Genomic DNA, 26,724 nt, shown 5'->3' on the forward strand with positions numbered 1-26,724 from the left:
AAGCACTGATCTCATCCAAATAATTTGCGTCATCTTCTGACACTTTTGTCTGTAGTAAATGTAGTAAATATAAGCAATGATAATGATTTTTTTCCCCTGATCCTTTTTTTAGTTAGATTAGGTTTAGTTTGTTATGCATTCATCTGTCACAGCAAACAAAAAAATGAAAATTTTTAATTAACATTATTATTATTGGTTTTGTTATTACTTCGACACAAGGAAATAAATATACCTGTTAGTTGCTACGCTATTGCTATTGCCGCAGTCTGGATTGGTGGGTGGAAAACAGCTTGGATGCTCAGGATGAGGGTAATGGTTAATGGATTGTCCTCTACTTGGATTCCTGTGGCAAGTGGTGTTCTTCAGGGTTCTATCCTGTGCCCCATACTCTTTAACATCTCTGTCAGTGACCTGGAGGAACTCACGGAGAGCTTGCTGGTCACACTAAATTGGAGGGTGCAGTCAGTACACCACTGACAAAGACTTAGGCAGGCTAGAGAAATAGACTGCCAGGAAATTCAAGAAATACATGAAGTAAACTTATGAAATTCAACAAAGTCAAATGCCAAGTGCTGCACCTGGGATGGAAGAGCCCCTGGCAATGATACAGGCTGGGGACTGCCTGTCCAGGGAGCAGCTCTGCGAAGAGACCCTGGTGGTTCTAGTGGGCATTGAATTGTACTTGAGCCTGCACAGGAGTCAATCTCCCCCTGGGAAGGGATTACCCATCTCTCTCTCTACTCAGTAGACTGTGTCAAGAATACTGCATGCATTTTTTTTATTCTCCCAGGGCAAAAAAAACCCATTGATAACCTGGTGCAAGTTCATTGCGGGGCCACTATTTGCCCGGTGAGGAAGCTGGGCTTGTTGAGCCTGGAGAAGGCTTCAGGCATGCTAAAGGCAGCCTTTCCATGTCAACAAGGAGGATATCAAGAAGATGGAGCAAGGCCCTCCACAATGGTGCATGAGTGGGCAGGAGACAACAAGCAGAACTTAAAATCAGATACAAGGAAAAGCTTTTCTTCATGAGGACAGTCAAGCAGCGGAGCTGGTTGCCCAGCAAGGTTGGGTAGTCTTCAACCTTTAGAGGCTTTCAGACTGGGCTGATTGCATAGTTGCCTTGCTTTGAGGTTGGGCATCAAACCTCCCAAAGTCCCTTCATATCTGTGATGGTGAGAATACTGTGAAAGTGTTTTCTCTCCTGATCTGCAGGAGTCTTGAACTATTCTGAGATATGGGACAAATCCGTACCATTTTGTCCTCCATAGCATTTTTACAGGTGGTTCTTCTGACTTTTTTTGTAGAACCCTCCATGCCCCTAGTACTGGGGAACCATTACCTGTCCAGATAGTCTAAGGGCTCCATTATCATTATAGTCAGAATTTCTTAAAGGAAAGAGTATAAAGGTTAAGGATTTTTAGCTCAGTAGTTGTGAAACAGTGTAAGTAGGTGTAAAAGCTGTAGTATGCTAAACCTGAGAAAAAGGACAACTCCATGTGTATTTACAGGGAAAACATATTCTCTAAGGGAGCTCTGTATGACTAATTTTAGAAAGCTATAATTAATCTCTGTCTTGTATCTACTTTTCGTTTTACCAAATGTTTCTTTGGTGCTTACAGTGCTATTGGAATCATTAATTTTCTGCATTCCACAGCTGTGTTACCACTATCTTTATGTATTTGCTATTTGTCCTTATCCATTTGTCCCATGTTGGTTCATTGAAAAGCCTGGGTTTGTGTTTTCACTCAAAGCCCCTTAAGCCTAGAATTATCTTCTGGTCATGAAAGACATAAGTACAGTTCTTCTTAGGGTACTGTCTTTCTTCAGATTAAGTGCTATAAAAATTATGATTATTAACAAATTTCACTGTAAACGTCACTCATCAATTGTTAAAGCCCCTAAATGGTAAACAACTTTAGGTCTTAATAGTTATTTTTCATCTCTCCTAGGGCAATTGCAAGTTCTTCAGTGCAGGTGTCCTTCTACAGCCAGTTGTGCTTTCTCCTGGATGCAGAGATTCAGGCATATGCGAGAAGTCATGTAACTCTAAATCTTAGCATCAAAGGCAAATAGATCTGAAAGCAGTTGTCTTGTCTGGGATTTTGCCCTGTGAGAGGATTAGTACCTGTACCATTTGGGAAGATGTTTGTTTAATTTTCTCTCAGAATCCCTTAGCGATGGATGTCCGTAATCTGTCCTAGCAATCTGTTCAAGGACTTCAGTTTCATTGTAGCTGGAATGTGTTACAGGGAGATTTCGGAATTATTTTCTTATCTGATTGTTCCATTTGTTTTTGCAATAGATTTTGAAGTACTTAAAGCTGTCATTATGTCCTCTTGTTTTATGTCTTTAATAAACAACCTGAATTTGTGCTGAATTACTTATAGGTCCCATTTTCCAGATTTCTGATACTTTTCATTTTTTTTTGTATTTCACATGACGGTTTTCAGTTCGTTACCTCTTCTATGTAGTGTAGCCACGACATAATACTGTATAAAAGGAAACAGTATACTGGAATGTATTAAATGCAATACTGGTGATAGATTATTACTTCATGGACATGAAATTATTCCTCCCTCACGTTCATCAGTGTTTAAGGAAACTTCTGTACTGCCCAGCTGAAGAACTGTGTTTACTTTTGGGCATTATCTTGTGACAGTGAGAAAAAGCAAATCAGTAGGAAAGAGTCTGAAGGAGAGCAGTCAAAATATCTGCTTGCCTTTATTGCAACAAGATATTGATGCCAATATTTTGCTTTCAGTCCTCGCTGCTACCTGCCTGTTTTCTTTCCTTAAGAAATGGTGAAGAAAAGCTTTTCTTCTTCCATGCAAGTGACTGTTCTTCCTGGTGTAGCACCTTGCACTTTTTTTCTGTTACAATTCATCCCGTTTTTACATCTTTTTTTTTTTAATGTTAGTTAATGCTATTTTTAATTTGAATTCTGTCCTTCTCTGAGAAAATGCCTTTGTCTTTTGATCACGATAGTAGATGTGGTGTAGAAAACATATCAGTTATGAAAGAGAGAGAGTAAATTTGAGCCTGCGTTAACTTAGTGGCCAGAGCACTGGCTATGTGGGACATCCTGAAGTTCCCTTTCTGCCTAATCTGAAGTGATGTAGGATAAAAATCAGTGACTGATTCTCATGCGTCTTCAGCCAAGTGTTCCAACCATCAGTGTAGCACAGATACAGAATTTCAACAGAGTTGTTTTCATTAAAAAAATTGAAATTGGATTAGAGAATTTTATCACTAGACCTCTGAGGTGTAAATATTGCTGATAAAATATTTGTCTGGAAATATAATGTGGAGTTTCAGTTGGAAAAAAGTTCAAATATAATGCTTAAAGAATTTTATTTACAAATGAAGAAAGGTCATTTATAAATTAATTTTAGCAGTTAAAAATTGAACTGCCATGCCATTGAAGCTATGGATATATTTATTAAGGATGAAGATCAGCAAATGGTGATTTCTGCTGGAGGACCAATGTAAGTCAGTGCAGAGGATTTTTTAGATGAAGTAGGGGATGATCCATTTTTATAAGAGTCTAAGACACTAATACTCCATTTAATTGACAACAGCAGTGATAACAATGGCTAAAATACGCTTAGGCAGAGAAAATAAGAGCGAGGTTTGGAGTTATCGAGAACTTCATAGTTTAAGTCAAAATAGTACCACTGCAGCGCCTGTACTCTTACATTTGCTCTGAATACATACAAATACATTATATGATTTTATTATGAATCTCATCTGAATTTTCTGATCATCTGTGTAAGAGTCTTGAACATTTTCTGCCTGTCTTCAGTTACTGGCATGAAAAGCCTGACAAATACTGCTCTAATGCATTTAACAAACAAATGGACATAAGTAAATGGTTTCTATAAGAAAGCATAGTACACCTCAATACCGTTTTTAAACTCTGCCTCATTTTTTGCAAGCTTTTTCAAAATAAAACTTACAGCAGTGAAGATAAGTATTTTATGCCAGTAAGACTGAAGGCTGGCTTAGAGATGTCTACTTTGAAACAGAATTTGCAGCTGTGAGCTTTGGGCTGCAGATACAGTGTACTGAAAGAGTTACGATATTTTGAGTAGGGTCTCAAAATATTATGCTGAATGGGGAGCCCTTTAAAGCAAGTACGCTGGCTAGGGACCTGCCTTAAGTAGTCTGTAATAAAACTGATAAAAGGATTCATCTGCAATTCTAGCTCCCTCTAGAGAGTGATGTTTTCTTCTGTGTGGTCTTGAGAGTTTTTGAGCTTGCTTGGGAAAGTAGGTTTCAGTGTTGTTTTGTTTTCTTTCAAAACCAGAGCTGTGACTAAGCTTTCTTGAAAGTCACAGCTGCTGTGATGCCTGTGTTACTGATCTCCTTTTCTCTTCCTCCCACCGCATATGTGGACGTGCACACACACATACCACTTACCCCTCTTCCTGAGGCCAGTGTCTAGAAGAGATATGAAAATCAACATTTAATTTCCTCATCTGCCCAAGTGAGTTTAAATTTACATTCCCCTACCTCTCATTGTAAGCACTTAAATCCTATTGAGATGCAACTCCCTGTGTACTTTCCATATTTATTTTTTTAGTTGCAAAATACATGTAAATTTGGTATGTGATCTCTTAACATTACTACATCATTTTGGGGAGTTATTTCCACTTTTCAGTCCTCGCTTTGGTATCAGTTATTGGAATAACTAATGTATTGACAGTTTTTAAATGAGAAATAAAGACAAACATAGCATAGTTAAAATGCTGGCTATACATCTAAGTTCCCATTAAAAGGTCCTCGTTTGAAGAAGCATTTTGTCTGGGATGGGATTTGCCTGCTAGAGTTACATATGCCAACAAAAAGAGAGAACAGCAGAATGTGCCGAACTCTGATTCAAAACCATTTATAATAGTCTAAAAAAAAGCCAACTTGAAAGGCTGAGAGAAGTCTAGATTAATCTTATTGATTCTGAAAGCAAATAAGGTATTGCTGCATGTCATCTTGGATCACATCAGGAGTTAGATGGAGTGTGAGGTAGGTATTGGATTTTAATAGGAATAGATGAGCTTCAGTGAGACTTTCAGTTTAAGTAGTGTGATGGAAAATGCTAAGCTATTTAGTTGGTCACTTTACATATTTCGTTCGTTACTTGATCATCTGTTACAAATGAAAGTTCAGGGGGTTTTTCATTGTGTTACTTCTAACTGTATGTAACAATTACAAGCCAGAGAAGTGTTTCAGGCTTAGGCTGTATAAAGTGCTCTCTAGAGTTCTGTTCTCTTGATGTTTCTGTGAAGTATAGTCTGGTACATCAGCAGAAGTAATAGCAGTTGCCAGTCCAGGTGGGATAGCGACGCACAACCTCTGACCAGCAGCAAAATCGGGGGATGGTGGTTTTTCAAGGCAGTTCTACTGTTTGAAAATACTTGCTGTTACGCAGCATGACTTTTAAGTGGATGGTGTCGACATATTTCTCATACGTTGTCGTTCATAAAATTATATTGATGAAACATCCGCAAGTGCTGGGAATTTAAAAAGTTTCAAAACTTGGGAAAATGAAGAAATGTTGGTTTCCAAACAAGTGAGAATGATTAAGGCTCTCACTGAGCTTCGTTTCCGTTAGGTATTCCCAGCAAACACGAAGGACAAGATTTATCTGCCTGGAATTAGACACTTGTGCCTGAGTTGTTACTTTTATTTATTTTTTAAGTCACAGTAGAGAGCTATTTGTTCCCTTTCAGATGGATGTCTAGAAGACATGAGGTAAATCATGCTTCAGAGATGTCTGTTGCTCATTACTGGCTTGACAGAATCTAAATGTCTGTCCTAGATGTGGATTTCTACACTGTAAATCTTTGGTGAGATCCATTTCAAGCGGAAGATACCTACATGCTGGCATGGAGAGCGTCTACATTCCATTATAGTCATGGAAATCTGGTCTCGCCTCCAGGTGGATAAGGTCCTGGATGTCCTAAAAAGTCTGCGTCAGCCTTACGTGTGTGGAGGTCTTAGCTACACTTTAAGTGGCAGCAGTGGCCTACGTGGGGACAGTTGCTTTCAGCCCAGGGGCAGCAGAACCTCATGAGCAATTCAGCTGAGAAACTTCTGTTTCTATACTTCAGGGCAAATTCAATTGCTCCGTGGGCTGCATTTTGCATTTCTACTGTAAGGGAGGCTTTGACACTCAGTTGCTGTTTAGAGCTACACCATGCCTAAATTTAACTGCCTTAAGCTTAAACTGCTCCTGCTTCAAAGACCAAAAGGATTTACTGACAATCACCACAGACCTTTCTCCCTAATTTTATTGAAATGAAAATATAATTATGAAGATAATGTTCCATGTCTGATTTTATTTTAAAATCCCTTGAGCGTTCATGCAGTGCACAGGGTATGAGTCGTCTTTAATTCATTACTCTGTCCTTTATGCAGTCTACTGTTTAACAAACATAGATGAACAACTTCATTTTAAATGGTCTTCTAGAAACAAACACTGCACCGAAGCCTTGAATTGTGCTTGATTATTCTTCACTTGCATAGAGGAAAGTGCAGTGTTGTGAGGATATAGTTATATACATTATAAACTAATAAACAAATACTACTTTTAAATACAATCATCCATTTCAGAACAGATGCTTTGCTTTTTCTCTTCTGTGCAATGACGGAAAAGCACTGAAATTGCATTAGTCTACTTGTTTTAACCAGTTAGCTATAAACAGTCCTAATTCCACAGGTTTTGTTTAAGGAAATATCTGACTGAGTATTAGCAAGAGATTTTGTGCATAAGGAGATAAACTAAAAATTAAAATGGAATGTCTTTTCTACTGCTCGCAGAGAAAATATTGTTTATGCCAAAATACTTGGCTATCCAATAGAGTTTACTAGTTATTAGTCTAGTGATGATGTAACTTCAGAAATGAATGTCCATCTTGACCTAAACAAATAGAAACTAACACCTGTATTTATTTCTGTGTTTTACAATGTGAAAACACAGTTTTGTATGAGGACAGAACTCTATATCATAAAGGCAATGTTTATGGTGGGTACAGGTCTCTTTCTGACACAGTGGAAGGAGCGTCTCTCAGTCAGGAGCAATATTACACTTCTCCACGTCTTACTGAAACTGGAAAAGGTGTTCACATACGTTTGTACATACCTATCTGCTTCTAATACAGTTTCATAATAAGTTGAACAATTAAAACCAAATAGGACATCATTCAACGGCAGCACTCCTTTGTGGGACAGTACAATGAAGATTTATTTTTTTATAAATATTTTTTACATATTAATGTTTACTTCAAAGACCATTTAGCCCATGTTTTACAGTACAGAAGAGGCTTTTCGTGTCTAAACTATCTGAAGCCTGAAAAGCAAACCAGTTTGCCACTTTGTGTAAACTTTGCTGGTTTATATGCATTTTATGTATTGAATGGGACAGAGTTGTTATTTATCATTTTGAAATGTTCATATTCTTAAACTTTGTTTCTGTGCCTTGCTTTCACAGACTAAAACTAGTATTGCATTGTTGTATGATGAAGTATCCGAAAATGCTTATGACATCCGACTGAAGCTTACAAAAGAGGTATTAACAATTCAAAAACAAGATGTCGTCTGTGTTAGTGGAAGTGATCACAGTGCAAATGTAAGTGCTTCTATATCTCTGTGCTTTCGACTGTGCACTTTAATGTCTTCTGCAGAGATCAGTTTATGGTATTGGAGTGCAAGAGATTTTATTGGGTAACAGAAATACGTGTAATGATCAGTTGTTGGGTTTTTTCTGCATGCTTATGTTCACGCGTATAAGAACTTTTTGTTTGGCCAGTGCTGTATGTCCTTTATTCTGACATGTATAACCTTAACAGGAGAGAAAATGTCTATAAATACTGAGATTACAGCATTCTTCCACCAAACACTGTTAGGCCGTGAAGAAAAAAAATATTTCCTGTTGAAAGCATTTTAAGAGGAAACTAATACATTGGAGTTTTCTTCATTTGTGTATAAAGTATTGACAGGATCTCTGTTCAAGGGCACAGAGCTGGCTGAGAGAACACTTGACAGACACTTATTTCACTTTAATTCTCTTTCAGGCACAGATGGGTCTTAATCAGTGCCAGCATGTATGTCATGCTTTTGTTCTCCGAAATTCAGTTATGCTGCTTTCCAAAACATGTGATGCCCTAAGCTATAGAGGAATTTTCTGTATTGCTATTTAGTAATGTCACTAGAAAAATGGGTGGCATTTTGCATAGGTGTGGTGTCTAAGTTGTGGACATCCCCAAATGGTGTATTTTATTTCCTTATATAAACAGTGTTCCTCTTAAAACTAAGTGTGGGTATCCCAAATTTTACCAAGTAAAATAAATTTCATGAATTGTGCTGGTGTTTTCTAGACTGAACAATTCATGGCAGCCCCCTCAGAGAGCCAAGGGGGAGCCTTTCTGTCCGTTTGCTGTATTGCATGTCTCATGTAAACATAAAATCTGGCACTAGGGGACATCAAGTGAGTTTGTAATACTATGCTAAGAACTAGGAGCCAAAGACTCTGTAGTGGGTATCTGTGTATACATATATCTATATGAGTGTGTGTCAGAGAGCGTCTGCCTATATAACACAAAATCATGTTTTATTTCTGCCATAGTAAATATTTATATTAATTGTTTACTATCATACAAAAAATAATTTGAAATAGCTTTTAGTAGCTAGAAACACTATGTACTGGCTTCAAAACTTGTCTGCGGAACTTGGTGGAACACGATTTGCTTGTAAAAATGTTCAAAAAGGTTGCATTAGTTGGCACTAGTGGGAAGCCACTCAGTGAAGTGAAAGGCATGTCCAGTTATAGTTGGTTTGCTGAAATAAATGTAATCCTCAGCCAAAAATCATCAGCTTGCATATACTTTCTACTTCACTGAGAAGCATGAAAAGCTGCAGCTTTTAATTGCAGATATTAAGACTGAGAAACCGGGATCTGTTTAGCCTGGAGAAGAGAAGACTGAGAGGGGACCTCATCAGTGCTTATGAAATATCTAAATGGCGGGTGTCAAGAGGACGGCGACAGACTCTTTTCAGTGGTGCCCAGTGAAAGGACAAGGGGTAACGGGCTCATGTGGTTTTGGCTGAGTTGGCCAATCAGAATGACAGATGGCCCCTCCTCCCCCCTATCTCCAAAGACAGGAGAGGAAGAGATAAGGAGATTTACAAGTTTAGAAAAAGAACTAAACTACTTTAATGAAAATATTAATAAATAATGAAATAATAATAATAAAATACAACTTTTAAAAAGTACAATATATACAAAACCACATCCAGCTCCCAGGATGATGATTGCAGCAGGCACAGGGAAAGTCACAGACTGGGGTCAGCAACGGACAGGAGCTGGATTCTGGATCTGGACTCAGAAATGCTTGGATCGGGATCAAAGGCAGACGAACAGACAGGGTCCTCCTCAGACGTCAGCCACTGAAGGAAAAGAAGTTGACCCTTTGATCCCTTAGCTTTTATACTGAGTGTGAGGCAGATGGGATGGAATACCCAGTTGATCAGTTTGGAGTCACCTGTCCTGTCCGCTCCTCCCCTCAGGTGTGACCCCTCTATGCTTTTCCACTTCCAACCCTCTAATGGGGCAAATAATGAAATCAGCTGACCTTGGTTGTTATAGCAATAAGTATAAGCAAGAGCCTCTCTGCATACCATTCCTTGGTATAATCAGGTTTTATCACTCTGAGAGTGAACAGTTTCTGAACAATATACTGTTAATTTCAGAGTTTAGTCAGTTAGAAGAGGCCCAGCTGAAAAGTAAAATTACAAAACAGAAAATTGATTCTGTTTACCTCAAACCAGGACACAGGCACAAGCCAGGACACAGGAAATTGCATCTCGACATGAGGAGGAACTTCTTTACCCTGAGGGTGGCAGAACACTGGAACAGGCTGCCCAGAGAGGTGGTGGAGTCTCCATCTTTGGAGACATTCAAAACCCGCCTGGATGTGTTCCTGTGCAACCTGCTCTAGGTGACCCTGCTCTGGCAGGGAGGTTGGACTAGATGATCTTCAGAGGTCCCTTCCAACCCCTACCATTCTGTGATTCAGCACAGGCTGTGACTGCGTCTGAGAAAATGTTGTATTAAATATGTACATGTATTGATCTTCACTCTTTGGTCACTCAAAAATACCCAAAACCCCAGCCCCCTGCCCCAAAAACCCCCACAAAACAGCAAAAAAAAAAACCTAAAAAAAAAAACCACTCCAAAACACAAAAACAAAACACCAAGTCTGCCTCTTCCTTTTAATATCAGAACTTGGGCTGAGTCTGATCTTGAACCAAATAGAAAATATTGGAACACTAGCATTTAATATAACGGCCAATCGAGTGTAACATGAACACTGTAATTTTTACAGTATATAAACTGCTAGCGTATAGGAGCTCAACAGCAGAATTAGAAATCAGGCTGAAATAGCTGGTAGTTCTCTAGCAGTGTTTTTGGTAATTCTGAAGTTTCACATTTACAGCTACACAAGATAAATTCCAAAGAGATAAATGCTTTACTTTTCACAGTGGTTCAAGAAAATAAGTTTCATCCCTGTGCTGTATGATTCAAAATATTAATAGAAAATTGTAACCTGAAAGTCAATTCTATAACAGTCATAAACAATCACATTGTCCTACTGATTTATTCTCTTTCTTTCTGTGCTTTTTCTGTCTCGGGTATTCATAGTTAATCTGTATTTTACAGAATACAGGATCTATTCATCAAACTAGATCCTTTGCAACAAAAATAGAAATAACTTGTTTGCTTTCTTTCTGTAGTCACCTCAAACATATAGGAGCATAAAAAAAAAATCTTTTGTTTTTAGAGTAACTTTTTGTCTTAGGTAGGAAATGTGAATGGAAAAATATTGAAAAAGAAAGTTCTGTGTCTACCTGTGGTAATACTTTTGTTTTCCAGCCAGTTTTGTGGGACAGAATTCATGGGATGCATTTGCATCCAGCCTCCCTTTTGCCAACAGGTTCATTGATCCTGAGGAACGCTGAGGACAGGATTTGCAACCGTGTGTAATTAGCTCTGCTAGCCCCATCCAGTTCTGAATGCTGTAGGGAGGACTGGCAAAGACATCAGTGATCTGCTGGTGCTGCGGTCGTGGGCTGAAGTTTCAGCAATAGAAATTATTCCCAAGGATAAAAGGTTCTCACTAGAAAATACCTTTTACTACCATCATCTAGATTCTGGTTTCATATTTTGCTGTCTGCCATTCATTTAAGTGCTGCTTGTAAGCACTGAGAAAGGTTCACCTTTGATGAGAAATTGTAGAGCTGGCTTTCTACAATTTAACGGCAGCTCAGCCTATTTCACTAGTTCTTGCTATTTTGTGCTTGGGTGTAGAGTAACGAGAGAGAGAAGAGCATGGTTTGTGAAATTCAAGATGTGCAAAGAAGAAATACTATAAAGGCAACTGTTTCTTTTCCTTAGTATTAAAATTTTTCACAGTAGACAAAATTACTTTTAAATATCTGTAAAAATCCTTCCGGAAGTGGAACCATTGTGGGAAATACTGTTTTCCAGTGTGTTGTTATCTATTATTACATTTATAAAAATAATTTATATGTAACTATATATATTTATGTATTTTGTATTTGTGTGATTAAACATGTGATCTTTCCACCAAGATGTATTTCAGAACTTCAGACTTGGCAAATCTAAGTCTTCATGACTTAGTATTAGGTTTGGGGTGTTCAGATTTCAATAGGAAAAAGGCATGTTTCATAGGAAGTAGGAGAATGTATGGGTGCATCAGAATTGGTGCACGCTCATAGAAGCCAAGCACAAGGTATTGACAGAAATCATGTATTGGGAAAAAAAAAATAGATATTTTTCAAAATCTTCTAAGTATTTTTAATAGAAGATATCTTTTTCCCTCAGATTTAAAGTTTAACAATACTCACAGAAAGGAATTAATTGTATGACAGACAGGGAGAGATCCATTTTCAGTTAAAAGAGAGACAGGGAGGCATTCATTTTTATACTTTATGCTTCATTAAGGTATGATTTTGCTTTAATTTTTTGTTATTCCGCATGCTAAAATTAATTTCTTACATACAGCGCCTCACCCTTGATACCCCTTGTTTTTCTTCCGTGTATATTGCTGTCATCCTTCTCCTGTTGTCAGCCCACAGCTTTATGCCTCTCCTCTTTTCATAATCAATTTTTTTTCTTTTATTTTGTATTATATTCCTGTATCGGTTTTTCCCCTGCTAATTCCACTTGCAAAGTAAGAAGAAGAAAAGAAGCGCATCTGGCTTTTTATCAAAATCAGTGCTTCTCACAGCTGAATTGTCTCTGACTGTGTCAGTGGTCGGGCAAACAGGTTTCTAACGGAGGCACCTGGCATCTTGGTTGGAAGAGGTCTCCTCAGGGGCTTATGTGAGTCTATTCTAATAGAATTAGAATAGCAAAAACCTTTGCATCCTGGGTACCCAATTGTCCAGTTTCACAAGCCTTGTCTTAGCTGGACTTTATCAGAATGAAGCAAGGTAGGTGAATAGGGAAGAAAAATAGCAAGATTGGTTGTTTTGTTGATCAAAAAAATAGAAACAGTGCCTGAAAGTACTGTTTAAATCCCTGATGAGATTGCTATGACATTTTCTTTGTAACTGAAATGCTAATAAGGACAAAGAAGAATGTCTTTGTTGGATCTGCATTAAAGTCTGAAGTTTTGGGTTTTTTTTAACCCAAGGAAATGTCTGTCTAGATAACTACTAATATTACTGCTTGCCCAGTGTCTGTTCTACCATTGCTGAGATGGTATTTTAGTTCAAAATTATTTTTAAAAAGCTAATAATTAACATTTTCTCTCTTTTTGGAAGCACCAAATGGGTGATTAAGAAAGACTTATCCTTTTGAAATTAAGATCATTCGCATGGAGAAAATTTATTATTTAACCATTTGTTACTTGTTTTCCATGCTCTAGAAAGCTGATCTAGATATTTAGAAGATAGCTATCAAGTAAATCCTTAGGATCTTTATTATGAAAGGTCATAAGCTTGTGTTGCTGTCACTTTTAGAACAGTTAAAAGTTTGTATCACAAAATAAATACTAAATGTGATTATTCATCAGCATGACAAAAAAACCTTTATTATTAAAGATAAAAAGACTAAGTAGCTCAAGTAAAAAGGCTAATAAATGTAATGGAACAGAAGAATTTGAAGGACACTATGGATATCCCTGAAAAATAATCTCTCCCTGAAATGTGGAAAGAGTCCAGCTAAGGATAAGCGCTCATACAAACAAGATAGAAGAAAGGCAGCAACGACATTGGTAAACCAGGCATATGTACAAACATACGTGTCCATTATTAAAATTTCAATTGATCTGTTACACCTGGAGCCATGGCAGACTGTCAGGACTGGTAAATTGCAACTGTATTGTGAGAGCTTGTGTAGCAGTTTAAAGTCTTCAGCAGTTACGGGCAAGATATCTGACTGTGATGGAAGCATAAGCCTTTCCAGTTATGGTATGTGGAATATTGATGGGTGCAACCTCTGTGGTTCACCTTTGTCTTCACACCAGACAATGTGTGAAATGTTGTGCAAAGTGAATGCAAATGAAATTACTCAAATAAAGACCAGCTGTGTTCTGGCAGGATTTAGCTATAATTGATTGTTATAGGATGCCTTTTTAATTGAAAGAAATAAGCCCATTTTTAATGGGAAAAGAAAGAAGTGCAGTCGTGCCTTGACACAGAGTCTTATATATGTTATTAGTAACTATGGAAATCCATATTTATGGCTGATCTGCATATAGTTAATCTGTATCCTCAGTCTGAGAACAGTCTGGGTCCTAGGTCCTTGAATACTACTTGTCAAAGAAAGCTCCTGTCCCAAATTAAGCGTCTTACAACTCAGTAGAGGGGTTCCTGAGGATTCCTGTGAAGTCATACTGAGACTGAATATGTTTCATTCAGACACATTTAATATGAGCACCACACCCTAGACAATTTGTCACATCATGGATTTGTCACAGTCATCTTTACTAGAACAGATCATGTAAGAATTTAGATTGAAAGCTACCTCTCGAGGTTGTCTAATTCAACCCACTGGTCAAAGTTGGGATAGCTCCCAAGTTTGGACAAGTTGCTGAGGGCTTTGTCCATTCATGTTTAGAGTATGTCCAAGGATGGAGATGCTAGCAGCTCTCTGGGCAGCCTCTTCTGATGCGTAACCTCTGTCACGGTGAAATTATTTCCTGTTGTTATGTGTAATCGGAATTTCCTTTGCTGCAAGTTGTGACTGCTGCCTCTCATTCTTTTTCTTTGTACATCTGTGAGAACAATCTGGTTCTGGTTTTTTGTATAATACTTCTTTAGGTTGGCAGGTTTTGAAAATCAAATGAGTGACTTAATTTTACTCTAAAAAAAACCCAAACAAACAAACAAATTCCAAAAAACTCAACAACAAAACCCCACAACCAAAAAACTCCTTCCCCCACCCTTCCCCCCGAAAAAAAAACCTAAAAGCCAAAACCCCCTTTTAATCTACAGTAATAGAAACAACATATTTTTACCAGTTTATCTTATTATAATTATTATTCCATATTTGGTAAGAATTCTCTGCAGCTGTCACGATCAACAATCTTTTGCTTTCTGTCTGCTTGTTTCCTTATTACAGCTTGCCCTCCTCTTCATGGAAGTGGAGAATAAGGCATCACCTGATGCCATGGAGGACTAATTCGTGTCTTTCCTTCTCTTTCTCAACTTTTCTTGACTTAAATTTCCACTGTCTCCATAACTTGTTCTACTTTCTGAGTTACACTGTCTTTTTAACCAATGCAACTATTTCTAAGAATACAAAACAGTCTATTAAAAATAACACAGACTTGGGACTAAAGTTCATACAGGCACCTTTTGAGCAAAAAGCTTTTCCTGAAAAGCTGGCATGTTGTAATTAATATAGCAAATCCTACGTATAATAAAGTTCTTTGATTGACTCACCATCCACGATACAGTTTTATGAAAAAGCTGTTACATTATTTTTCAATGTATTCTTTGACTGTTTACCTGGTTAATTGTAAGATGCTGGTGGTTACAGTTCCTGAGAGGGTAGTACTAATGACTCGTGGAAATGCACATACGTGGTATGTTCAGTCTGACCGAAGTGGCTAACTGTGTGACATCTACACTTTCCTCATGCTCCATTCATTTCTTAAGATTTGTTACACTCATTTTTTCATAAAGGCTGTGGGATGTATATACGTAGTAACAGCAATGAGTAAGGAAGCGATCAAAACTCAGTACTCTTCTGGTTAAGTATTCTTTGACCCTGGACTGCCACATACTGGAAGAAGGAATCTCTGTGTCCCAGTCCTAGATGATGGCACTGCGGTTCATCTGATGTGCTGTATGATGCCATATCTTTATGTAGCAGCGTAAGGCTGTGTGGTTCTAGCCTTATCGTGTGGATGCCTATATTGTTAGACTCAGTGATTAGTCATAATCCAGCACTATCTCTCATTAGAGTGCTACGCAGACTCTCTTTCCAGAGTCTGGTGTTTCTTTTGAATTCCATCTGGAAATGATTTTGGCAAGAGCAGCCCCTACCATAGTTTAAAATCCATGTTTCTATGAAGAGAGTTAGGAAACAGGCGGACTGTAACCTACAGCCACTGGGTAGGTGGAAGTTCGTTGACGGTCAGTGAGAAGTGAGAGTTGTGTGAGCAGAAGTGGAAGTCTCTGTAGAGATTTGTGGCAGAACGTTAAATACATGTAGAACAATTTGCTGAGGAAGCTCTAGGGCTGGAGACGTGGAGGGTGTGAGCTGAGAAAATCCTCATCATGGGAACTCCATATTGAGGAGAAAACTTCCTGAAGAATTTCACATATCCTTGTTCTCCACATCGTCATTTGTTGTTTTTGGATATGTAACAACCAGCAGGATGTCTGCATTCTGTGGTACGTTTTACTTGGTCTGACTTTCTACAGGGTCTGTTTCTTCAATCATTTTTTATCTCATAACTTCCTTGTGGTAGCTTCAAGAGTTGCTGAAGAAAAGGAAGACAAGGTATGTTAAGTACCTATCTTTATCTTCTTGTCCCTTCTGCTATCAGACTGTTTCTTCCCTTTCATCCATGCAGGGCAGGTTGCAGGCTTCTCTTTTAACTCTTCATATTGCACTTTCTTGTTTTGCTTCTTCCTTTCCCCTGCATGTTTCCCAAGGGCCTAGGTGGCAAGTTCTGCTGTTATTGCCATAATTGCCTAAGACTGGCTTTTATTTTCTGTTGTCAACCTGCCATGTCGTACCTGTAGTAAATTTGACATCTTACTTTCTACAAGTGAGGAGGCCTTTTGAGACTACTCTTTCCAATAAAATGACAGGTGCAACTGTAGTAGTGGGAATAAAGTTTATTTATTAAAAAAAAGTACTCTGAACAACTCTGAACAATTCAGCAATGAATGATTTCTTTGTTCACATTTTCCTGTCTTCCTGTTTAGCCACTTACCTTGCTTAAGGAATAGTCTGTTATCTGTTAAGTGTAATAGTCTGTTGTGGTTTGAGTGTGGGGCCTAGATGGGCTTAGGTACTGAGGCATATTTGATTCATGGCTATATTTAATGTTGCCAAGTCACTCAGTATCCTCGTCCCGCAGTGGGGTAGATGCCTGCCCAGGAGAGAAGCCAACACAATGGTTTCCCACAGAACCTCCCTGCCCTGTGGCAAGAACAGCCCAGGAGGACCCTGGTAAAGTCAGCCCAGTGGTCTTACTGATAAGTAGAAGCGAAAAGACTAAAAATAAATCGAAGTGTTGATGATCTTTTTCTTCCAACCTGTTCTAGCCCCTGGGAATGGACTTGTTTCTTAGAACAGTTTCAACAAAATCTGAAGAACTTGGGTGATTTCAAGTGTTCCAGCATTTTCTACCATGTGCTTCAGTTTGATATTTGGAAATAATATGTGTATTTGTGAATATTTTCATGCATACTGGCACAGAAAAGGGAGATATGGTACATGTAGAATCTTTTTCCATATATATCTGTTATATCAATAGGTGTGGATTACTTCAAGCAGAGTCGTCTTCTGAAATCTCTTTAGTACATTGTTCATTATGATAGATAGATATAATATTTTTCCTACTGAAAGATCCTTTACCATAAGTGCCGGTGGAAGGTGTTAACAACCTGGTAATAATGACATAATGGCGATGCATTGACAGGTGGATCTGAAGTCTTGCTAAAAAACAGTACCAGAAATAAGGACTGTAAGTGTCGCCTCATGTTGCCCATTAAGCTCCAATCATGTCAATTCATATCAACAAATACCAGTTTCCAGAGATAAACTCTTCTGTTGAGTCATTGTGTTTTAAAAGAATTTAGAAAGTTTTGTATGTCAAGAGCTATCTCATACCTAAAAGACAGATATTTGACCATATAGTTGTCTGAATTACGTTTGAAAGTAACATTCGTTTTGAAACTATTGAAGCGATAGGATTTTTTGTCAGCTATATAATTCTTTGTAGCTGCTTTAAGTAGCATTACACCTCCTGTTACCAAGCAATCTCTTCTCTGTACAGTTGTTGGCATGGTGTTCTTTTGTATGGTGTCTGTGTCTTCCATGTTTTAAAATTTATATTGTATCTGTTTTTCAATATGTTCTTGCCTGGCATCGTTCTTGGAGTTCTTGAAAGTTTCTACCTCACCAGTCTTTATTTCAGTATTGATGACTGAGGCCTTTTAAGGCCCTCCTCCCCCTATCTATATAGTTATATGTGGTGTTTCAGTAAAGAACTCTTCTGGAACTGGCTTTCCCTGGATTTCTAACACCTCTGAGATCTACATGTAAGCAAAACATATGGGCTGCATTTAAGAATATGTTATTTGAGCTGCTTTCATCTGTGGACTATGGCTATCAGCATCTTAAGTTGGGGCAAAATCTTTTCTGTTTAGTCACATCTTTAACAGCTTGTTCTGCAGTGCAGTTGTTTGCCTCAGTTGGCAGAACATTATATTATTTTGAAATAAAGCCCCTGTCTCCGAGCTATATGCTTTGATGAGACACAAACCCACTGGTCATGCTCTGGTCCTCCTGCAGAGTAAATGCGATTCCATGAGGGTGATAGTGACTGAGACGAAGACAGATCACATATAAATATTGCTTTTAACCCAAAATTTAAATTCTGCCCTTCAACCATTGGGGCTATGCGAATTTCATTCCTAAAAATTCCTTTTGAGTTTGTAGTCTTTCACAAAGAGTAGGCTGCTTTCCTAAATGCAGTTTGGTTGTCTTTAAGCATATGCAAATTTTTTGAGTCAAGGCCTACGTGCTCCAGTGTTTTCATGCATCAGAACAAGACAAAAGTTTTACTTAGATATGTGCCATTAGGCAATATGGATTTCCTTTAATACTTAAAGCATTAAAAAAGTGAGAATTTCAATGGCCTTCCCAGGTTTACAGTTTGTTGTTCAAAGAGAAAATAAATTTCCAAAATACATATTCTTCTACCATAGACTTAAGTTGACAGCCAGCCTGCTCGCCTAAAGAACTGCTTGACATACAAGCAGATCAAACCGCCCGTCAAACACTTAGCAGGTAAATCTACCTTCTCTTTCCATTGCTGGTACGTTTGACGTTGGTCAATGCATTTGTTTCTCAGAACTTAGATGCTAGAGAATGTCACGGCCAAATTGTTACCCTTAAACATAGTGGTAGGTGTTACAGAGACAGTATTGCTTTGAGAAACGGATAATAAAATCCTTGACAACTTGCAACAAGAAAAGGTCTCAGATAGGAATATTTCCTGTTGATATCCTGGCCAATTACAATTTTAATAATTACTATCCAAATGTGTCCTGAAGTTTCATGGAGGGCACTTATTCTTCCTCTAATCTCCTAGAAACAGAAAACAAAACAAAATGGGCCTACTATGTGGTGTGCTATGGGGGGTACAGAATTACTTCTGCTTTATAGCACAACTGGGATGAGTGATCATCATAGTATACACATTGGGTACGTTGGAAGCCTTCAGAATGAAGAGTTTTAATAAACTCTTAGATACTATTAGAGGACATCATTAGCAAAACAAAATACTAGTTCAACCGCAAAAAAAAGTCTTAATTTCAGCTTTCCTGTTCAGATTGATAATTAGTAACACTTTTCTAAAGAGTTTTCCGTGCCTATAATGAAATTAAATTACACAGCCATCATACAGTCAACTGTAGCTCTGTATATTTTGGTGTGGTTTGTTGGGGCTTTTTTAAAGACTGATACAGATGTCTGCCTCATTTTAGCCTCAAACCATAAATAAATTAGTCTGAAAAGAAAAATTATATCTAGCCTGCAGGCAAGTAAAACATGAAAAAAGTTGTTTGTATGTTTGACCGAGACATAAACACTGGGGTTTTAGCTGCGTATGTGCATGACATTATCATTAATGTCACAAAAAGATAGGGGTTTTTTCCCACAAATACTGCAATTCAGTTTTGGAAAGAAGTTCTGGAGTAGAATTTTAGTCATAGCTACTTGCAAAGCTAGTGTCGGTTTCTTTCCAGATTTTGTAATGATGAAATTTGTCATTGAATAAGAATTCAGAACTGAGCAATACCTAAAACGTGCTGAGCCCAATGTCCTTTTTCCAACAGCAGCCGTTAGTGTTTCCCTAGAAAAGCCACAAAGGGCAAGAATATTTGATGCTTCTCTTAACACTTTCCATGCCCTAAGTTTTTCATTGCCTTCCTGAGCAAAATGCAGTTTTGTGTTAGCTCTTAACAGATTTATTTTTGCTACAGTTGTCCAGTATCCCCTTGAACACATGTAGACTTTCAACATCCAGAAGTTTTTTCTCACCAGACTCTAGAATCTGCTATACGTTGCACAGAGAATCACCTCTCTTTGTTTGTTCTGATCCTAGTTTCTAATAGTATCCTTTCATGCGTCCTCGATTTTGTACTGGAAAAGGCTATGAAAACCGATTCCCATTCACTGTCCTCTGTGCAACTTACTGTATTGTAAGAACCTCCTGATCCCCAGTATGTCTCTTTTTCTGGATGCAGAGTTATAGCCTATTCTTTTATTCCATGTACAGGATCAGTTTTGTGCTTCCATCATCCTCATTGTCCTTTCCTGAACCTTTTCTATCAGTTTTCAAGGTGGGGTGAACTTTGGATTTTTACAGTGCTATAATGAACGTTCTTTGCTTGGTCTCTGTTGTTTTGCTAAGACTTCCAAAAATTTGATTTGTGTTTTTGACCACTACTGAACACTGCACTGACGATGTCATGGAACCATCAACTTTAACCCCAAGGTTTTACTCCTTAGTAGAAATGACTGGTTTAGAATCAATCCTAATTCCTTATATAAATAACGTACATGGGAAAAATAATCTCTCACTAGTTTTAATCTGCTATTGTATTTTGTCTGTTACTTCGTTGCCCAGTTAATATTTTGTAAGATGTTCTGCAAATATTTTTGGTTTACTTATGCCTCCTGTCTCAGTAAGCAGTACGGATAATCTCATTGCTCATCCCTTTTTTTTGAATACTTTGTGAGTATTTTGAATAATGCAGGTTGCAACATAGGCAACAGTGGAACTTCACTAGTGACCTTTCCTCCATTGAGAAAATTATGCATTTAATCCATCCCCTTGTTTTCTGTCTAGTTTCTAACTAATTCTAATTAGCAATATATCTGTGTAAGGCTCTTCCCTCATTGTTCCTATGTTTCCCTAACTTGCCTTTAGAAAATACACTTTCTCTTCAAAGATAGATCAAGTTCATCCAAGTGTCTTTCAATTCTATTCTTTCTTATGGTTTCTCTTGCTATCTATAATTTTTTTTTTCCCCCTATAGTTCTAATTTGTTTAGTGCAGGCCTTAAGTTTCCTGAGCTTTAACTGGAACCTTTTATAAAAAAATGGGATTTTATTTTCAATGTTATAGTCTTCATGTATCAAGGCTTTATTGAGACATATCATTCCATGATTCTGCTTTCTTTCATCCATGCGTTCCTTTAAGACTAGGGTGAATGCTGTCTGACCCTGGTGATTTGCTACTGTTATTTAGTCAATTTGCTTATAAAGTGCTTTCAAATTCAGACAGATATGTACGTCCTTTGTGCTACAAAGAAAGTTGGAAGAACATCTCTAATTTCTTTCACACTAATGAAAAGTGTTAATTTATCTTCCCTTCAGTAGCCTTATTTACTCTGAGTATGCCTTTTATATCTTGATCATAAATCGACCCTGTGGTTTCTTTGGCAGACTTCCTGCTCCTGATAGATTTGAAGATTTATGATTAATTTTTATTCTTTTTGGCAGTTTTTGGAACTCTCTTTTCTGTTGCTGCCTTTGCTGCCTAATTTTGTTTTTCAGTTTTATTTGCTTGTGTTCCTTTTTCTTCATATGAATATGATGTCCATCACTCTTTACATGTAATAACCTCTCTTAACCTCCTCTTTAGTCATGCAGTTTTCCTGTTTCTCTTAATCAACCCCTTCTAATAAGCGGCATTCATTGTCTTCTTGTTTCCGCACTTTTCATACTGCCTATAAAGTTTTAATTTTCTTATCTGTCCACTTTATTTTTCCTTTCAGCAAGCTTCCTCACTTTTGCCTAGTTCCCTTCTTGGGATCACAGTTGCGTAAGTGTTGAATGTAAAGCACATAGCGGTTGCTATTACAGACTAGCTTTTTGACTCTTAAAAAAAAATAAATTAACCAGATCCTGCATCCTGTACTCAAGATCAGGACAAGTACTAAGTTTAATCTTATGAGCTCCATGAAGCAGTGACTGATAGAGACCTACTTTTTATTGACTGCATTATAATCCTTACGTGTATTTGTCTGATCTACCAGAGGTTAAGTGAAGTCTGTTACCCCTGTTAGGTTTTTCATTCCTGTTGCCTCTTTGCGCATCTCAGTCATTGTTATCATTCTAGTAGAGTGGACACTAATAAAGACTCTTGCTTGTATTTAGCCTGTAATCTGATGGTTTACTTGTTGAAGTAGTTGCCGTATTGGTTTTATTTGACTCTCAAGTTCTCGGTAGCACAAGGCATTTACTCTGCTGCTTATCTAGCCTATTTTACCTTTCTTACATACTTTGCATCCCGGTATTATTTTCCTACCTCTCCAGAGTTTAGTTCAGATTTAGCGCAATTTTGGTTTTGGCACCCTGTTTTACGTTTCCTGTTCATGTTTTTCCCTCCCTAACCTGTTCTTCACTTCAGGATACAGAATATCTCTGTTTATATATGTAAGAGGAGCGTCATCCATAATTACACTGTCTTCCATACCTGTCAACTTTTCCCACACTACAGTTTAAAACTTTAGTTGTGGCCTTCCTGAATTTTAAGTACCAGCAGCTTTTGTGCCTTTACAGTTCAGGTGAAGTCAGTGCCTCCTGTACAGGCTCCCTTTATTTCAAAAATGCCCTCGGTTTCTGATGAACCTGAATCCATCTTCCTTAAGCCATCTCTTTAGGAAGGCATTAAAGCCTTGCCTATCGCCTCAGGGATTACTGAAAGACTTTGGAGAACATGACTTTAGAAGTCCAGGTCTCTAGCTTCCTTTTTTCCTAGCTAATTTTCATACATAGGATGTTGGTACAAACTCAGACCGAACCTGCCTGGTGCTTCTTGGGCTAAGCGGAATTCCTATGGGATGTGCCTCTTTGCAGTTGTTCGGTCACACAATTTGGAGTCTTCTCCCTGGAGTTGTAAATGTATCTGTCTATTTGCTTGATGGTCATCTACCACCATTACAGCTGTCTGGGATCTCTGCTTTAAGAAGGGCATTTGCACATCAAGAAAGTCCATTGACATTCTCCATTATGAGAACTACTAATGGAATTCCTTCCCATATCACCAACCTGTTGCATCCTGCCAGAAGACGTGACTTCTGGATTATGTCTGTATGATGTTCCTGAAAGTCTTCTCACTGACCTGGATATATATCCCCTCTGCCTCTGAGGAATGAACTCAGATCTTTGATGCTAATACAATAAAGTGGATAACTCTCATCTTCCATGAATTCTGCCTTCATTTCTTCTGTGAGAAAAGATGGAAAGACAGTCCTTTGACATTGATTTCTGCATCCAAGAGATTAGCAGCTTTCTGTTGAGCTTTTCTCAACAAACACAACATCTGGACAGCCAGACATGTGCTTCTGTCATTGCCTTTGCCTCCTTGCTTTACACCAGTGGTTGGGCATTATTATTATTATTATAGATTTCTGTTCCTATAGATGACTTTATGAAAATGTCAGGTTAATTTCAATGTACGTGCCTGGAATCAAATATTTGATGGAAACTTTATTCTGTCACCTCTAATGAAAATAAGCTCTCTATTTTAGACTGCATTTGAAACATACTCTATGTGCACACAGTTCTGTTTTCACAGAGGTCTTCTTAAGCATGCTGAAACCTGTCAGTTGGGTACTTAATCCACATTTGTATAGAAGATTGGGTTCTAATACAAAAGATTCATGATAACGTATCATCAGTTAGTCTTGTCCTTCCAACTCTGCACAGCTGACAGCCTGAAGGAAAAAGCAGAGGCAGGCAGGCAGACAGCAATACTAGTAAAGTAGTCCGCAGTCAGGAACTGTGTTACCAGTAGTCACTCAAGCACACCAGAAAGCAAATGAAATGCTTCATGAAAGCAAATCCAACTAACAACCCTGAGTTCAGCTAAACTTTTGACTCACGATTATAAGAATATGTTTGTACCAGTATTAGTATATTTATTACATAGTTTATAAAAGGATTTATTAATGTGACATTATTAGAATTGTATCTGTAGTGTCAGCTATAGAAGCATCATCATTTAGAGTATATTGAGAGAAATATTTTTTAACGTTCTTTGGACCAAGGGCTGTGTCTCACTGTGACAGCCATCAGAACGTTACATGCTTTTCCATCAGAATTTAAATAAAATCTAATATTAAGATGTATGTTATTTTATGTGTATGTTTTTATTGTACATGTCTACCAATGCTACCAGTACTTGTAGGCATAATTAGAAATACTTGAATTTAAATCTGTGCGTGTAGTTAATGTATATTGGTGTCCTTTTTCTTTCTGTTTACTTATTGCAAGATCCATCATACACGTTGATGTGACTTAATTTTTACTAGAAAATAAACACAGCCATAGCACACATTCAACATTGGCCCGCAGTTGTCTATACTGTAAGTGAGTGTGCTCCCTGGCTGCGTTTCGACTTGTGCCAAATTGTCTGTACTGGGTGTTGGTGTAACCTCAGTCTCGGTTTTGGCCAGTGTCAGTTACAACTCTCTTGAACAATGTTTCAGTCCAAATCAGGAGGTGGTGTGTGTCATGTAGTGTCCCAGTTAGGCAGTTTGGGTGGTAATCATAACATTTTCAAGGAGAGAAAAATTTAGTAGTGTGGGCGGGAGTTTTGCTGTGTTGCTTTGCTGGAGAAAATCCTCCAGCCTGCTTTTTTTTAGCATATGCATGGCTTGTGAGACTGGAACTGTAAGACAAACAGTCTGCTCTTTGCTTTGAAGGAGAAGTGAAAAATACCTTCCTGAATTTGGAGTTACAAGACGAGACGAACAAAAGCAAAGAAAGGTCCTGAGAAGAGAATGGCACCACAACAGAATGAAGTTAGAAGGGACAGAAAGGAAAGATCAAATAAAAGAGAATAATTACTGCTTAGCACATTTCCCTACAAAACCTGGAATTGAATCTGGTAGTGTCTTGCTTTAAGCATGTATCTAATGTTGAATCTCTTCTAAATTACCCACAGATTTATTTATTTTTTTGAGGGGTCTAGTAGTGAATTTAAGGGTCCAAATGAAGGACTAGGTGGAAACTAGCCTATAGTGAACCATGTGAATTTGTGGGTTTCCCAAAAATTGCTTTTTAATTTCCTCCTTTAAAATAAAGTTGCAAAGTCAAATATTAGAAATATACAGGTTACTGTCTCTTGAACCTTGTCTATGTGTTGTCTTTTATGTTGGAAGATATGCGGAGGACAAGTTGAAGGGTTACAGGAAGAAAAGGATAGTCTCAATATCTCGTGGTGAATCATCCTTCCCCTGGAACAGAGGTGCTTTATGGTCCTAGGTGTGCCATATATGTAAACTAACACCAAGTTAACACTGCTGATCAGGCATTAGGTGCATCTCATCTTCTAATGGGAAATTATGATGTGTTAAAATGCTGAACATTCAAAGCTAAGACTGAAGCTGGTCAACAAGATACTTTTAACAGATAAAGTTCAAACAAATACTTAGAAAAAGTATTTAGGCATTTCAGATCACTAAAACAGAATTAACTGTCCCTAAATCTTTGTGTGCCTCCATTCTTGCTCTGTAGAATGAGGATATTTGTGGTAGGCTGTGAAACTAATTCCATTTATGTAACTAATGTCAATATGTAATGTCGTTACCTACATATTGTACTGGTTACTAGCATAAAAAAAGCCCAAAGTATTTTAGTAATACTACATTTAGAACTAAATTAAATTTGTGTTTTAATGAAATAACATAACACTTGCGCTTTAAAGAAATATCCCTGCACTCTAAGGTCTCAAGGCCATATTACTATTAAAAAAATTTTTTTAAAAAATCCTGTTATGGCATGTCATACTGCAAAAGTTTAAAATCTTGTCTTGTGTCTATAGTCTGAATGTGTCTGTTTTCCACTTCAAGTCATTGAAATTTTCACTGTATCCGTCTGTAAGATTCGGTCATCTTCTGCCAGGGAAGATGCTTGATCATCCCTGAAAAGTGCTTAAAAAAAGCTAAGTACATTTAACTGCTGGCATCTGTTTCACTATTACACAAATCTCTCAAGCTATTTTGCATTCCTGTGGCTCTTGCCTGCTACCTCTCCAATTTATTTGCATCATTTTCAAAATGAGCGTATCGGAACGAGCTGTATTATTTAAAGTGTGTGGACCACTGCCAGATACAGAAATAATTTATAGTCTCTCTGCAACTTCTTAATAGTCTCCTGATGATGTAGTGTTACACTAGTGGTTTTGGCTGTGGCTTTGTGCAGGAACGTAGGTTTTTCTCATACTCAGCGTGACTCATATGTTTAGTTTTTTTGCAAGACCACCTTTTGCCAGATAGAGTGCTTTTCTCTATTTGTTTGAGCTGTTTTCCTTGTTACAAGGATGACCTGAAATGACCTTTGACCTTGAAGTGCTCTGTGCTTAGAACCTGTCCTGTTCATCATTACCTTATCACGAGAGCTGTACCTTAAAAACATTGTTGCAATTATTTGAGATTTTTTTAGATCACTGATTTTTTAATTTTTTAAAATAATCCAGGTACTGTCCCTATCCCACAAGAAGCATATTCACTAAAGAGTAGTCTTATCTCAATTACATTTTGATTCAGAATATTGCAACTAGCCAATTTACATGTGCTTAAAATACACCATATTATTTTTGAATAGTTTTATGTTTTTAATCCAGTTTTTGTGGTGTGTCAGATCACTGCTTTATAAGGGTTATTACAACACTGGTACTCTGTCATCAAAATTGGAAATTTCATAGCAGTACTCATGTAATTTGAAAAGGTATTTTCATTGATACTTTTCGCCTTTAAAATTGTTCCTCTTTAAATCCTTATGAACTGGTTTTACTTCTGTTCCATAATGGAATGAATGGTTCATTACCAGATTTATGATCATATGAAAAATATAAATATCAAGATTGTTACAATATGTAATGCACATAGATTGCTTCATAGGGCTACAGACTCAATTATATCATCAGTATTATCATTTGA

General features: G+C 37.6%; 1 protein-coding gene across 1 annotated transcript in view; it reads left to right on the forward strand.

The window, feature by feature from the left end:
• Positions 1-26,724, forward strand: part of SNTG2 (syntrophin gamma 2) — a 277,315-nt gene that overhangs the window by 107,257 nt on the left and 143,334 nt on the right. Inside the window, exon 2 of the mRNA XM_074581725.1 lies at positions 7,487-7,624. Within this exon, the coding sequence (XP_074437826.1) occupies positions 7,487-7,624 (138 nt within the window). The remainder of the gene's footprint in view (positions 1-7,486; positions 7,625-26,724) is intronic.

Source organism: Larus michahellis, chromosome 3 (genome assembly GCF_964199755.1).
Source record: "Larus michahellis chromosome 3, bLarMic1.1, whole genome shotgun sequence".
In the NCBI taxonomy this organism is placed as follows: domain Eukaryota; kingdom Metazoa; phylum Chordata; class Aves; order Charadriiformes; family Laridae; genus Larus; species Larus michahellis.